This window comes from Apus apus, chromosome 1, assembly GCF_020740795.1.
Source record: "Apus apus isolate bApuApu2 chromosome 1, bApuApu2.pri.cur, whole genome shotgun sequence".
NCBI classification, from domain to species: Eukaryota; Metazoa; Chordata; class Aves; order Apodiformes; family Apodidae; genus Apus; species Apus apus.
In genome coordinates this window covers 206,021,980-206,037,531 of record NC_067282.1, presented here as the reverse complement: position 1 = coordinate 206,037,531, position 15,552 = coordinate 206,021,980, and the positions used below count along the sequence as shown (strand labels likewise).

At 57.6% G+C, this 15,552-nt stretch overlaps 1 protein-coding gene across 6 annotated transcripts in view; it reads left to right on the top strand.

Annotated features, from left to right (window-relative positions):
- The window catches only part of SHANK3 (SH3 and multiple ankyrin repeat domains 3), a 311,807-nt gene that overhangs the window by 274,353 nt on the left and 21,902 nt on the right, over positions 1 to 15,552 (top strand). For 5 of the 6 annotated variants that reach the window (XM_051612097.1, XM_051612081.1, XM_051612074.1 and 2 more), the window contains one exon: positions 8,083 to 10,408. In XM_051612097.1, the coding sequence (XP_051468057.1) occupies positions 8,083 to 10,408 (2,326 nt within the window). Of the gene's footprint in view, positions 1 to 8,082; positions 10,409 to 14,142; positions 15,358 to 15,552 lie in introns of those variants that run through there. The other variant, XM_051612105.1, reaches the window with a different exon arrangement.

The window sequence follows — 15,552 nt, the reverse complement described above, 5'->3', positions numbered from 1 at the left end:
CAATCTGGGATTCCATGATCTTAGAGGTAAATCCTGCACAAGTGCCCATGGACTGTGAGGACCCTCCCAGTACCGCGGGGCTGGACACTCCCTAGCAGAGCAGCCTGCAGTGGGCAGGGATGTCCCAACTGCACGTTTGCTTTGGAAGCTATATCCTAGATGTTTGGTTTATGTGAGAATGTTTGTGAAAATGCTTCTAAGCAGAAGTTGTTCAAGGTTCCATCAAGCCACAAACAGCTGGAAATCAGATTCAAGGGGATCCATAGTGTGAAACAGCATCTTCATCCAGTAATAGATCATAAACTGGAGAAGTGTTTATTGAATATGAAATACTTGCCCTTAAAGAGCTCCTTTTTGCTTGTGAAAGCAAGAGTCAGTGACCCAGGAATTCCCTCAAAACCTGCACCTTGTTGTGGGACACTCCTTGTGCAGGTTGTCCTGTGGGGTCTGTGCCAAGAGCTGTGAGAAGAGGGTTTGAACTGGGGGGTTTGTGCAGCCGTGGGGTTGTTGGGTTGTGTGAGCACAGGGTGTGATGTCCCTGTACCTCTGTTCTGTCCAGCACGGAGCCCCTGCTCCTGGTTCCCAGCCCCTGGAGGTGCACACAGGGAGCTGGGAGCAGGACCACCAGATTTCACCTGCACCAGGAGGGGTGGGCAGCAGGGCTGGAGGGGCCCTGTCTGAGCAGGAGGGGCTGCAGGTGTCACCAGCACAGCACCTGGGCACAAACTGGTGTAAAACACAGGAGCAAAGCTCAGGCAGCTCCTGGTGATGCTCTGTGCAATGAGCATCTGTCTGCACTGAGAGGGGACAGCTCCTGGTGAGAGGGGACAGCTCCTGGTGAGGAGGGAACAGCTCCTGGTGAGGAGGGGACAGCAGCTCCTGGTGAGAGGGGACAGCTCCTGGTGAGAGGGGACAGCTCCTGGTGAGGAGGGAACAGCTCCTGGTGAGAGGGGACAGCTCCTGGTGAGGAGGGAACAGCTCCTGGTGAGGAGGGGACAGCAGCTCCTGGTGAGAGGGGACAGCTCCTGGTGAGGAGGGGACAGCTCCTGGTGAGGAAGGGACAGCAGCTCCTGGTGAGAGGGGACAGCTCCTGGTGAGGAGGGGACAGCAGCTCCTGGCTCCCAGTTTGCCTGCCTCACTGCACACCCAAAGCTGGGCCTCCTAGAAACCAGCTAATTTTCGTGGAGTTCCAGATGAGCTAAAATAGAAAAGAGGCAAAGAGGAGAAACGGGGCTGCAATTGGCTGGGCTCAGAAGCCCTTCTTGAGCTGTCATCTCACACCCACAGTGACAGGCTCATACGCTGCACAGTCAGTTGACTGCGTGATTAAAACCACTACTAAAAGCAAGGAACTAGATGAAAAATAAGCAGGGGTTGGCTGGTTGGTTTGGTTTCGTGGTGCTCTGATGGATTTGCATATCACACAGCTGGTTTAGGTTCCCAGGGGCTGGTGACAAAAGATCAGAGCCTGTCGTGTTTGCAGCTAAAAATTCCTTGGGAGCACGGTGGTTAACCCTCAGCTGGCTTCAGATGGAGCAGAGGGAAGAAACACTTCTACAAAAAATGTGAGAAGGAGCGTTACAGTGGGGAGGCTGATGGTAGGGAAGGAAATCTCTGTCAGGCTTCCAGGACGGCAGCCGCGCCATCTGCGCCAGCAGCACCAGTGCAGCCCTGGGGAGCCGGCGCTGCCACCACGGCCCTGGGGCTGAGCAGCTTCCCCAGCTCGTCCCCCTGGCTCTGCAGGGGTGGCCACAGCCCGTGTCCCTGTCCCTGGGGAGCACGACAGGCTGCAGAGGCACCTGGCAGGTGAGGTGGTGTCACTGCTGAGGAGGAGCCGGGTGACAGGGTGTCCAAGGAGGTGAGGATGAAGAGGAGGAGGCTTCTGCTGCTTGGCCAGCTCGGGGCTGGGGGGCACCCTTTGCTGCACAAGGGTCTGGCAGGGAGGGGACAGCTCAGTCGTGGGGCTGGGGGCCCTCTAGACCATCCTTCCCCATTCAGATGAATCCCAACGCTGTCCCCTCTTCTGAACAGGTCATAGAATCCTAGAACGGTTGAGGTTGGGAGGGACCTTAAAGCTCATCAGGTTCCAACCTCCAGGGACACCTCCCACCATTCCAGGCTGCTCCAAGCCCCATCCAACCTGCCCTTCAACACTGCCAGGGATGGGGCAGCCACAGCTTCCCTGGGCAACCTGGGCCAGGGCCTCCACACCTTCATGGGGAGGAATTCCGTGGTGAGGAGGTGCTGGTGCTCAGCCTGGCTGTGGTTGAAGCTTTGAGCTGCAGCAGCCAGAGCGGTGCTGTGACCCCCGGCTCACCGATGGGCAGGGGGCCTTCCTCCTCCTCCTCCTCCTCCTGCAGTCCTGTTGTTGCTGGAGCAGGTGGCAGCCCCGTGCCCCCAGGACAGTGACTCCAGGCCCTGGGAGCTGCTCTGCCCCTGGGCAGGGGGTCCCAGAGCCCCCCGGCTGCTCACGCGTGCGCGGGGGGAGATTCCCACGGAATTGAGGCTGTTGTGGCAACAGCCCCAGGAGCAGCAAGGAGAGCTCCTGTGCTTTCCTGGGAGATGAGCAGGGCCCGTGGCACTGCAGGGGGGGCAGGAGGCTTGTGGCACTGCTGAGCTGTGCTGGGGACACGTACCCATGGCATCATTCCCAGCTCAGACCAGTTACTCTGGGTGCTTGGAGACAGGGTCTGTCACTGCTCCTTGCTGGTCACTGGAGGATGCCTTTTGGCTCAGGCTCTTTATTCCTGCCTGTGCTGAGCACTGTGGTTTGAGCCTGGTGATATCTTGTTGCTGTGGGTAGGAAGCGTGTGTGCTCCACCATGATGACCAGAACACAGAACTGTTCTGGTTGGAAATGGACCTTTGAGAACATCCAGTCCAACTATAACCCAACTCTACTGAGTTCAGTGCTTAAACCATCTCCCTCAGCACCATCTCCAGGGCTTGGAAACCCCTCCAGGGATGGGGACTCCCCCCTGCCCTGGGCAGCCTGGGCCAGGCCCTGACAACCCTTGCCAGGAAGGAATTGTTCCCCAGATCCAACCTCAGCCTCCCCTGGCACAACTTGAGGCCGTTCCCTCTGGTCCTGTCGCTTGTTCCTGGGGAGCAGAGCCCGACCCCCCTGGCTCCAACCTCCTCTCAGGCAGCTGCAGAGCCAGCAGGTCTCCCCTCAGCCTCCTTTGCTGCAGGCTCAACACCCCCAGCTCCCTCAGCTGCTCCTCACAAGTTCTCCAGCCCCTTCTCCTTGAGCTCCAGCCCCTTCCCCAGCTCCGGGGCCCTTCCCTGGACACGCTCCAGCCCCTCCATGTCCTTCTTGTGCTGAGGGGCCCAGACCTGAACACAGCTGGAGCATGTGCTGTGTGAAGACACCACATATGCAGTTTGAAGAGAACTGAGAGAAAAAAAATCTGTGGCGATTAGCAAGGGATGGGTTTGTTTATTGGTCACTGAAGCTTAGTCTTCCAGTTAGGGCCATGGAGGATGGGCCAGGCAGAGCAGGAGGTCACAGGCAGCACACAAAAGTCTGACAGATGCTCTATCCTGGGTGTCCCTGAGCTGTGTCCAAGGCTCCAAGGCTGGGGTTGGTCAGGCTCCTGCTCCTGCAGACATCCCATCCCCAGCCCCCGTTGCCTGACACAGCGTTTAGCAAGGGGCAAGTGCTGAGATACCAGGGGAAAATGAAGGCATTTCTGACAAATAATTAACTTGTAATTAACAAGTAATTAATTTCAGTCAGTAGGAGTGGAGTTGGATCAGAGAGCCGTGCTTTTGGCTCCCAGCATTTTAGATAATAGATTCTCTCCCCATTCCAAGTTTAAAACTGGCAAGAGGGTTTCACTGGTCGTGCAGCTGCTCCCTCACCTTGTAGAAGGACCCTTGTCCTTGCACTGCTGTGCTTGGCACACTGTGGGGCTCCTGAGCTCTGCAGGGCTCTGTGCAGGGTCCAGCTGTCCTGCCAGGACTGAATGCAGTTCATTAAATCAATAGATCATCAAGGCCTCAGGCTCTGAGCCTTCTCCTAAGGGATTGCTGCTGCCTTTGTTCTGCTTCAGGGACTCCCTGAGCAGAACTCCCAGCATGGACAGTAAACAAAGCTCAGCACTGATTAGTCTCATGCTTAACTATAAGCAGATGCTTCTGTGCTAGGGGAGAAGTTTTGTTTTGTCCTTGTGATCACATCACTGAGGAAATTCTGTGGTGAAGACTTTTACAGCACTCCCTGCCACGGTGGGAGTGGGTGGTGAAAGGTTTTTGGGTAAGAACCTAAGAACAGAGCAGCACAACTCAAAGCAAGCCTGGCCCAGGGCTGCACAGACCAGATGGCCTCAGATTAAACTGCTGAGGGGAGTTTCCAAGGCAGGAAGAGGGGGTGATGCTGCCCAGGCTGCTGGGGAGCTGCAGAGCTCACTGCTGCAGGGAGCTGGGAGGGAGAGAGGTTTGCATGGGTTCAGGGTGCCTGGAGGAGGGTCTGGAAGAAGGAAACCCCCCCCAGGCAGCCCCAGGACAGCCTGGGCCAGGCAGCTCAGCTCAAGCTGCTGGAACCCTGGGGAGGGGAAGCAGCTCCCTGGGCTGGAGGTGCCTTTGGGCTGCAGGAGCTGGGAAGGGATGAAGGGTTGGATGTGGGGCAGGATTCCATCAGCCACTGATGCAGGGAGTGAGCAGGATGCAGGGAGAGGAGAGGCAGCTCGGGGTGTGCAGGTCACTGGTGCAGGACCCAGGGGGGGAGCAGAGGGGCTGTGTCAGAATGGGGAGCTGCAGGTGGGGAAGTCAGAGCCTGCTGAGGACTTGTTTTCTCCCACCAGTGATGTCTCCTGAGTGTTGATTGTCTTGCTGAGGAGCAGTATGAGATGTTCATTGTCACAGGGATCAAACATCATTCCCACTATTCCAAGGAGCAGGGCTGTAGAGGTGGGAGCTTGGGAACCAGAACGGGAATGGGGCCACTCTTCTGCTGTCATAGGATGAAGGGAGAATTCAGGTTGGAAGGAGCAGGTCTCTAGTCCAACATGCAGCTCAAAGCAGGGTCAGCTGTGAGATCAGATCGTCTTGCTCAGGGTTTCATCCAGTTTGATCTTTAAAACCTCCAAGGGTGCAGTCTGCACACTCTTTCTGGGCAGCCTGTTCCTCTGCTTGACTGTCCTCATCATGAAACATCTCCTTTAGCCAGTCAGAACCTCTCATTTCAAGGCCATTGCCTTGTTCCCCTTACCATGGCCTCTTGTCCTCCCTCCCCTGTGAACAGCCTGGCTGCATCTTCTTGGGAAGCTCCCCAGAGGCACCAGGAGGCTGCTGCTGGGACCCCAGAGCTGTTCCCTCTGCAGGATGAGCAAGCCCAGCCTCTCCAGACAGAGCAAGAGCTCCAGCTCTGACCAGCCTTGGGGGGCTTCCCACTGAACTCCTGGTTTTTGGATGCATTTCTTGCATTGCAGCCCCAAAACTGGACACAATATCTCAGTGTGGTCTCTGTGTGGGAGTGAGGGGGACAACCTCCCTGCTATGGCTGGTGCCTCTGCTCCTGCCCAGGCAGCCCAGGACACTTGGCCCAGCCTGTGGTCTCCTCCTGCCACCAACCCCAGAGCTGACCCCAGCCAGTCCCCAGCCCATCCAGTTCCAAGAGCTTCGTCCTTCTCACGTGGGGACTTTGCATCTGCCCTTGGTGGGTTCAGGGCAATCCAGCCTGTTTAGGTCCTTTTGAGGTGTCCAGCTGGATACTGGGCTTGGTAGTGCTCCAGGTATCATTTTCCATAGTGCTCTCCTCCTCATTTAAGGATATAAAGGAGGAGAGATGGTGACAGCAGAGAAATAAAAAGTGGAGAACAGAGAATAAAATGGGTAATTGAGGAAGCAGGTGTGTGAAATAAGCCAAAAACAGTTATCCAGCCATGAGCAGGTTTAGATGATCTCACCGTCCCCTTCACTTGAAATTCTTTGCTCCTGGCACAGTGTAAGATCTTCAGAGCAGGGACTGAGCTTGCAGGTAGAACAGGGGCTACCAAACCTACCACTGCTCCCAGCCCAGCACCTGCAGCAGCTCATGGCTGTTGGTAGCCACCATCTCCTCTGGCCTGGCAGCCCTGGCCCCTTTTCCAGGTCAGGAAATTGGAGAGAGGAGCAGCAGCTTCCCAGATGTATTTGCTGAAAAGCTCCGTGCCAGCCGCTGAAGGACCTGCCTGCAGGTGGTCAGCATGTCCCCAGGACGAGCTCTGACCATGTTCTGTGACAGCCTGGGCCTGCTAACAGAGATCAGTGCTGCATAAATTGCCTTGTTTCAACTCTTGGCCGTTCCCAGGTGAGAAGTAGAAATAAGCATGAAGGCAGGAGTCTGGGGGAATCTTCGTGCTGTTAGGAAGAGGACAGTGTCTGCAGAACCAAACCATGGCTCCATCTAGTGCAGGATCCTGCCTCAAGCACTGCTCTCAGGCAGGCACTCAGGGAGAGTGAAAACAGGGCAAGAATGTGATATTTCTCCTGAATACCCACCCAGGTGGCTCTGATCTTCAGAGGTTTCTGTGCACAGAAGAGCCCACAGAAGGTGCATCCTGGGTGGCTTTGTCCAGACTCTCTTTGAACGTGCTTCGTGCTCCCACTTCCATGAAAACTGCCCCAACTGCATCCAGCAAAACCAGCCTGGCTTTGAACACAGGGACAGTCTGGTCCCTGTGATGGGGTGTGAAGTTCAACACTCACTGGCCAGAACATTCCCCGTTTCCCCGGCAGTCTCTGCCCTGGGTGCAGCTGCTCCTGTCACACAAGGTGGAGTCACCGAAGCGCTTTGGGTGCGGGTGGACACGACAGAAGAAGCGTTAGAGCCAAAAAAGCTGGTGGTCACCCTGCTGCCCTGCCAGGCCATGGCTTGGTGCCATCTTGAGCAGATGGAAACCTTGGAAAGAGCTGAGCTGTGACTGAGAAGAGGGAGGCACAGCAGAGCAGGATGAGGAAGAGGGGCTGGATGACGTGGGGGGCTGGAGCTGGACAAGAGGAAATGGCCTCAGGTTGTGCCAGGGGAGGTTTAGATTGAAGATTAGAAGAAACTTCCTCACTGAAAGGGTGATTAGACACTGAACAGGCTGCACAGGGAGGTGGTTGAATCACCATCCCTGGAGGTGTTTAACAGCCTGTGGATGAGGTGCTGAGGGTCATGGGTTAGCACTGGACTTGGCAGAGTTGGGTTAATGGTTGGATGTGACGATCTTAAAAGTCTTTTCCAACCAGAAGGACTCTGTGGTTCTGTGGTGACTCCCACCCATGTCAGCGCTCCCAGCGCACCTCAGAGTCACAGCATCACCAAGGCTGGAAAAGACCTTTAAGATCGTCAAGTCCTTCCTGTGACCAACACCACCACATGGGCTGGATCATGGCACTAAGTGCCACCTCCAGCCTGTCCTTGAACACCTCCAGGGATGGCGCCTCCACCGCTTCCCTGGGAAGTCCATTCCAATGTATGATCACCCTTTCCATGAGGAAGTGCTTCCTAATATCCAACCTAAACCCCCCCTGTTGTTCCCCCTGTTCCTGCACTGGGCAGGATTCTCAGAGTCTCACAAGTGAGTGAGGAAGCTCTGGCTGCACAGCCGGGGAGCAGGTCAGCAGTGAGGATGTCAGACTCTGCCTCCCTCGGGTGCTTCCATTTGCTGTAATAGGTGACTTCAGTTTCTGCTGGACCCTGCTTTGGAATTCAGTCTCGCACCTTGCAGCATGTGTAGCCCCAGGAAGAGGGTGACAGGAGGACAGCAGGGGTGACAGGAGCCCCACGTGGCACCGCTGTCTGGCAGCTTGGTGGGCACGAGTCAGGGGTCTGTTGGAGCAAGGACCCACCTCCCACGTGCTCTGGTCTGGGGGTTCAGCCGGGCTGGGAGGTGTGGGGCGCAGCTGCTGGGTGGGTTTCACACCCCGTGGGGGCCGGGGGTCCTTCTGTGCCAAGTGAGCCAAGGGCTGGGCTACACACGTGCCAGGCAAAACAGCGGATGACCTGGAGAGGCAGGTGGGGTGGGGGGAGGAAGGGATGTCCTACACACAACGCGTGGCTCTGGGGTCCCTGCAGATGTCCCCTCTGATGTCACTGCTGTTCTTGTTTTCCAGGTGAAGACGAGAAACTTGCTGCTTCTTTGCTAGATGGGAAGTTTCCCCGGAGCACATCGATGCAAGACACTGTTAGGGAAGGACACGGGATCCCACCACCACCTCAGACAGCCCCACCCCCACCTCCTTCTCCATACTACTTTGACACAGGCCCCCCTCCATCCTTCTCGCCACCCCCACCCCCAGGAAGAGCTTACGATACCATAAGGTCAAGCTTTAAGCCAAGCCTGGAGGCCAAACTCCACGGACTCCCGCAGGTCATTAGCGCGGCCGAGATGTACGACCAGGCGAGAACTTCCATTCCTTACCCTGAAAGGCAGAAGAGGGCCCGATCCATGATAATCCTGCAGGATTCCTCTCATCTTCCCGTGGAGCCGACAGAGATCCCCCGGCCCGGCCCCTCGGCAACCCCTCCGGAGAAGCTGAAGAGGAAGGGGAGAGTGATTGACAACCCTTACGCCAACATGGGTCAGTTCAACGTCAGCCTGTTCGCTCCCACCAAGCCACAGAGGAAGAAGAGTCCTCTGGTGAAGCAGTTACAAGTGGAGGATGCACAGGAGAGAGCAGCCCTGTCCATCACCGGGGGCTTCACCAGGGAACCCTCTCCCACCCGCAGGAGCCACCGCCTGGGCGGGGTGGAGTACCAGCACCACGCCGGCATCGCGCAGGTGGAGGCCACGGGCATCCCCTTTGCCACGGCCATGGCGGGGGTGATGAAGGACCGGGACCGTCGCCTGGATGAGAGGCGGAAATCCACTGTCTTCCTCTCGGTCGGGGCCATCGAAGGGAGCCCCCCCAGCAGCGACATGCCATCCCTGCAGCAGTCCAGGTCCATCGATGAGCGGTTGTTAGGAAGCCGAGATGTTCTACTGCCTTCCCCCGTCTCAGCTTTAAAGCCATTAATTAGCAGCTCATCCTCAACCTTCATCCACCCCCTGACGGGAAAGCCCCTGGATCCCAACTCGCCACTGGCGCTTGCGCTGGCCGCAAGGGAACGGGCCCTCTCCACCCAAGTCCCATCCCGGTCGCCCACCCCGATCCACAGCCCCGACTCAGAGAGGGCAGCACCCCTCTTTGTGGACATCCAAACCAAAGAACCAGAGAGGGGGGAGTTGGAGAGCTTGGTGTCCCCTGCGTACTCCCCTGGAGGCAAAGGGGCGATCGGACCAGACTCTGGGACTTTGGCCCCTACCAAGAGCCCGTGGGGGACTCCGTCCACACTGAGAAAAGAAACCGAGGCGAGAGCAGAACCACCTGGGAAAGAGGAGAAGAAACAAGAAGACAAGAAGTCCATGATTATTAGCATAGTGGATACATCGCAGCAGAAGACCGCTGGCCTCATCATGGTTCATGCCACAAGTAATGACCAAGACGAGATAGGACTTGAGATAAAAGAGGAGAAACCAGCTGTCCCTGAAGCTTGCACAGAGCCAGCAGAGTCCCCCAAAGCAGAGACCCAGCCCAGCCCCGTGGGAAAACCTCCGGTCAGTCCAGCCTCTGACAAGACGTTGGGACAAGGGAGCTCGGAGGAAGAAGTGGAGCCCTACACGGTCACCCTCCCCCCAGCTCAGTTGTCTTCAAGTGACGAAGAGACCCGGGAGGAGCTGGCCAAGATAGGGCTGGTGCCTCCACCAGACGAGTTTGCAAACGGGGTACTGGTCACCACCCCTGGCACACCAGTCAGCCACCTGGCTACGCCCAGCACGCCATCCATACCAGCGGCAGCAGTAGCACCTTCTACCACTGGCGGAACACCCTCAGGGAAGCCCTCTGATGCCCCCGTAGCCCCAGAGTCTGCTGCAGACTCCGGAGTGGAAGAGGTGGACACCAGAAGTTCAAGTGACCATCACCTGGAGACCACAAGCACCATCTCGACGGTCTCCAGCATGTCTACGTTGTCCTCAGAAAGCGGGGAGCCCACTGACACATACACTTCCTTTGCGGATGGACAAACTTTTATACTCGAGAAGCCACCAGTGCCTCCAAAGCCAAAACTCAAGTCCCAGCTCAGCAAGGGGCCAGTTACTTTCAGGGACCCACTTTTGAAGCAGTCTTCGGACAGCGAGCTCATCTCCCAGCAACATGCGGCCACTCTGGCATCAGCCAGCATTGGCCGGCCACGCTACCTCTTTCAGAGAAGGTCCAAGCTATGGGGGGACCCCATGGAGAGCAGGCCCATCCATGGGGCTGATGATGACAAGCCAACTGTGATCAGTGAGCTAAGTTCCCGACTACAGCAACTGAACAAGGATACACGATCACTGGGGGAGGAACCCGCCGGGTCCACCTTAGATCCCGGGAAGAAGTCGCCTGTGGTCGCAGCACGGTAAGATGCTGGTGGCCGGTGGGGCTGAGGGCGTGGGCAGCGGGGGGGCAGGGCGGTGGCAGGCAGAGGGTTGCTGTGCCAGGTAGTCCGGGTGCATCTCGAGGGGCATTTCAGAGATGTCAGGAGCTCTGGGCGGTGCCGGCGCTGCCCACGCCTCCCGGAAGCCGGGGGGTTTGTTCCTGGCTCCGCGGCGCCCGCCAACAACTCGCGCTGTTGCTTCTCCCCTGGAGCTGCCTCCCTGTCATCCTGTCCCCCTGTCTCCACCCTGTTGTTAAGCTGCTGTATCTCCTCGTGGGTTTCACTTCTCAGTGTTTGCTCCCGAGCAGTTAATAACAATGTGTGTTTCTCAAGTGCTTTTCATTGCCAAGGATCTCAAATGTTGTCACACTGCGTAGTAGGCAGAGCTCTGGTCAGTCCCTGCTGCGCAGGAGCTGTCGCTGGGGTGTCTGTGGTGGCCCCTAGAGAGGACACAGCAGGACCCTGGCCCTTGTCCCTGGGGCAGAGCTCTGGTGACCCCAGGGGGATGTTTTGGGGGATGTTTTGGGGGTCCTGGGCATGGCGGTGGGCAGGGGGTGTAGGTGGGCACCCCCGTGGGCGCCCATGTCCTGCTGAGTGCGGCGCTGGGTCACACATGTCCCCAGGCCCTGGGTTGGCCACTGGCTTGGAGGTATCTACACAACACCCAAGCGTGGTAGATCCTCTCATCCCTTGTTGTCCTCCTCCATGCAGAGGAGCTTGGCCAGCCCGGGAAGTCTGAAAGGTGGCAGCAGAGGGACCCCAGCACGGGCAGGAGCCGTTTTCTCACAAAGCCTCAGGCTCTGTCACCCCTCAGGGCAGGAAGGAGTCACTGGTTCCCTCTCCAGTGCTGTGACTGTCGCATTCCCTGGGCAGCACAGTCCTCTCCGTGTCCTGGTGCTGCCCAACATGTCCTGGTGCTGGTTCTGCCACTGACCCGTGGCAGCAGTGGCCCCTTCGCCCCGCGTGTTCACCCGGCGATGAAACTAAACCAAAACACCCTCAATTAGAGCCTGAGGTTTCAGAGCAAACCCTCACGGGGCTCTGAAATCCGAAGTTACAGCAGGGACTGCCCAGAGCCTCAGGTCTCACCCTGCCCGTTCAGGGTGGTCCCAGCAGTGTCACCTGCTGGCAGCTCCTGGGGCCAGCGAGGTGCCGGTTCAGCAGGGAGTCTTTGGGAAGGGTTTTTCTAACCAGGTCATGATGGTGATGGGTTCCAAGTCCACGTGGTGGTAGCACAGCTGGTGAGGTTTCAGGCTGTCGTGTGGGGGACCCGGTGTCCTGTCCAGCATAGCCACGGGGCGTGCTGCTGCAGCTCCCTCCTTGCTGGCTCACGTCTCCCTCGCTGCCTGTGCCAGCACTTCCAGCCTGGCTGCACCCCTGATCCCCCAGCAGGGACCAAACTTGTAGTTACCCTGTGGAATGACATCTGCAGCCCTATCCTGCCACGCTGGTGTATCTCTGCTCTTAGCCCCAGAGGAACATTATGACCATTCATAGAATCATAGAATCATTAAGGTTGGAAGGGACCTTAAAGGTCACCAAGCCCCAACCCCCCTGCCATGAGCAGGGAACCCAACCACTAGCTCAGGTTGCACAAAACCTCATCTAACCTGGCCTTAAAAACCTCCAGAGATGGGGCATCAACAACCCCCCTGGGCAACCCATTCCAGTTCCTCACCACCCTTAGAATGAAGAATTTCTTCCTAATCTCTCACCTAAATCTCCCCTCTCTCAGTTTAAAACCATCGCCCTTGTCCTATCACTGTGTTCTCTGATGAAAAGCCCCTCCCCAGCTTTCCTGAAGCCCCCTGCAAGTACTGGAAGGTGCTCTAAGGTCTCCGTGGAGCCTTCTCTTCTCTAGGCTGAACAGCCCCATTTCTCTCAGCCTGTCTTCATAGCAGAGCTGTTCCAGGACTCTGATCATCTTGGTGGCCCTTCTCTGGACCCTCTCCAACAGGTCTATATCTTTCTTGTGCTGAGGGCACCAGAACTGCACACAGTATTCCAGGTGGGGTCTCACCAGAGCAGAGCAGAGGGGCAGAATCACCTCCCTGGCCCTGCTGGCCACACTTCTGCTGATGCAACCCAGGACACAATTGCCCTTCTGGGCTCCAGTGCTCACTGGGGGCTCATGTCGAGCTTCTCATCAACTACCACCCCCAAGTCCTTCTCCTCAGGACAGTCATTCTTCCCCCAGCCTGTATTCACTGGTCCCTTGTCCCTGCCCTGCTCACCTGGGACCCACGGGGTCCTGTGCTGAATGTGCTCGGTTTGATTGCACCTGGGGACCCTTCTGAGATCAGGCACACCTCATGGCCCCAAAATGCTTCAGTGACACAGGGGAACTTGGCCATTACCAGCCCCGATGGCAGCCAGGGGTGGCACCACCCATTCCCACCTCAGCTGGGGCTGGGGGTGTCCACTGGGCTGTCTCTTCATCCCCCCTTGGTCACCCAGAGCCAGCATGAAAAGCACCTTGTGACTCCACATGGAGCCCCTGCTGCCTGTCCCCTGCCCTCCCCTGGCCCTGTGTCCAGATCCCTGGGCAGAGCTGATCTGCTGTTCCCCATCCAAACCCTTCTCCATCCTCTGCCTCTCCAGCCCCTCCTGTCTTCTCCTGCTTCTTCCCTTGGATCCCCGTGGGCCCCATTGCTCCCAGGAGCAGCAGACCCTCCCACCCTGTGGTGGCACCTTCTGTGCAGACCCCCTCCTCCTGCACGGGGGGTGCAGCCATCCTCCCTGTCCCCGCCTTCCACCCAGTGCTTGGCCCTTCCAGCTGTCCTGCAGAGCTCCGTGTTCCCTTTTCTGAAAGCCTTTCATCTCTGAAATGTTCATGCTCCCTGTTGATGTCAAAGACTTGAAATATTTCCCAGGAACTCGGCTGGAAATAGACTATGTAATGATGTCAGCCACTCTCCTCCATTGTGAAGATTCCTCTCTTCTGTGAGAGCGCTGTGAATTCAGAAAATCATGGAAAGGGCAGTTAGATAAGCTGAGATAACCCGTTTCAGAGCACGTTTCCCAGCCCCGAGGCCTGTCCTGAGAAGGACCCTATCACCCAAGGCTCCCACAGCAGCCACCCCAAGTGCAGCAGTGCTGCTGAGGGGGTGGGACAGTGCCAGCCTCAGAGCATCCCCTGGGGGCTGAGGGTCCTGCTCCCCTCTGGCCAAGGGCTGAGGGTCCTGCTCCCCTCTGGCCAGGCTCCACAAAGCCCCAGCAGTGGTCTGAGCCCCTCCACGGGGTGTCTGGAGCAGCAAGGGCTGCAGCCTGGCTGGTGCTGCAGCTTTTTTCTGTTGTTCCTACATTGAGCTCTGACCCAGAAAGGCCTGAGAGCCAAATTGAAGCTCTTACCTAGAGCCAGAGGTGTTCTGGAGCTCCACAGAGCTTGGGGACAAGGAGTTGCCCTTGCAGGAACCATCCTGGAGCTGCCAGTGCCTTTCCAGGGGCTGCAGGAGCTGCCAACACAGGCAGGGGCAGGTTTCACTGCTGAGGTTTCTTCCTGAGCACAGTATCATTGAATCCCAGGCTGGTTTGGGTGGGAAGGGGCTTTACAGCCCATCCAGTCCCACTCCCTGCCGTGGCCAGGGACACCTCCCACCAGCCCAGGGTGCTGAGAGTCCCATAACCCTCTGAATCCCCAGTAGTTCCGCGCAGGAGCGGGTCCCTTCTCCGGGCGCGGTGGCTGTCGCGCAGGCCCTGGTGCGTTTCTCTTGCAGAGGTCTGTGAGGGTCCCGGCTGGGGACCCCGGGAGCAGAAGACACAACCCGCCTCCTCCGTAACTCTTAACTCTGGCTGTGCCTCCTTCCGAGACGGTCTTCCACAGGAGGAAAGAGGCCAAGAAATACTGAGAATGGGACCGTCAGGTCAGAGTTGAGGGGCTCGTAGATGACGTGGATCCCCCGCGCGCGGCGCTGGCAGCTCGGGGAGGGTCCTGCCCCCTGAGACGCGGCCTCTCCGTGGCGGTGGCAGCAGGGCAGAGTGACAGTGCCCTTCCTGCTGTCCCCTGGGAGGAAGTGGTGACCCTCGATGGGCCACAGGAGCTCTGCCCCGCTGGGAGCTGCCCCGCTGCAGGTCTCTGGAGGCCCCGCAGCCATCTCCGTGTCTAACATGAGAGGGATCCTTGAAGATCCGGGGTCCCAGCACGGTAGCCTTTGCTCAGCTGGGCTGCAGGACTGTGCCCAGACATCTCGGTGTCTCCCTGACCTGCACTTGCCACCAGCCCGGACAGAGCTCCACGGAGCGGGAGCACCCGCAGCTCAGAGCGGCTGCTGGGCCCTGAGCAGCTCCGCTGTGTGACATCCGTGACCACAATAAAGCTGACGCTGACAACCAGAGGTGTGGGTCTCTGATTAGCCACCCAGGGAGGCACAGCAGGGCCCCGGGCTGAGCTCCTGCCCACCAGGGTGACTCACGCCTCGTCCGCCACCTCCAGCCCCGCCTCGGGGTGGCCTTCCTGTGTGTCCCCGTGTCCTGTCCTGGCCGTGGCCATCCAGCCTCATCGGGCTCGTGTCATTCCTCATCGCATAGTCACACTCAGAGCTCAACCTCCCACCTCTGCTGTCCGGGCTGGGGTCACCCCACAGTCACCCCCAGCTGAGGGCCCCTGAGTGCAGCTCCTCTTGCCTCAAGCCAGACGCCCCTCAAGCGTCAGCGCGGCTTCCTCCTGGGGCTCCAGCTCGTGCAGCCAAGAACCTGAGCTAGAAGGTGCTTTGCGAGGGGTTTCTGTCTGTTTGTCTGTCTGTTTGCTTGTTTGTTTATCTTTAAGCAACAGCCGAACACGCCGAATGTATCATGTGAAGCAGAATTTTAGATGCAAAAACTGAGTTTTTCAGGTGCTGTTCTGGAAACCCACAACTGCTTTGTATTTCTACAGATCTGAAAGAGAGAGAGAAGAAAAATAAGCCCTTTAGGCATTTAGCTCCTAGGGTAAAGCTACCTCTTTCTATATAAACTCATCAATTAATTCTGTTTCAGTTAAATGGTGTAACATTTCTGGTGCAAGCTTCCAGCCGCTGCAGATACAACCCCCTGTTTCCTTGTAGGCTCTTTGTTTCCTCGTGGTGTCTGAACTCCTGCACAAAGCAGAGCTGAGCTTGCTTTCTGCAGTCAAGGGAACTGCCCCTAGA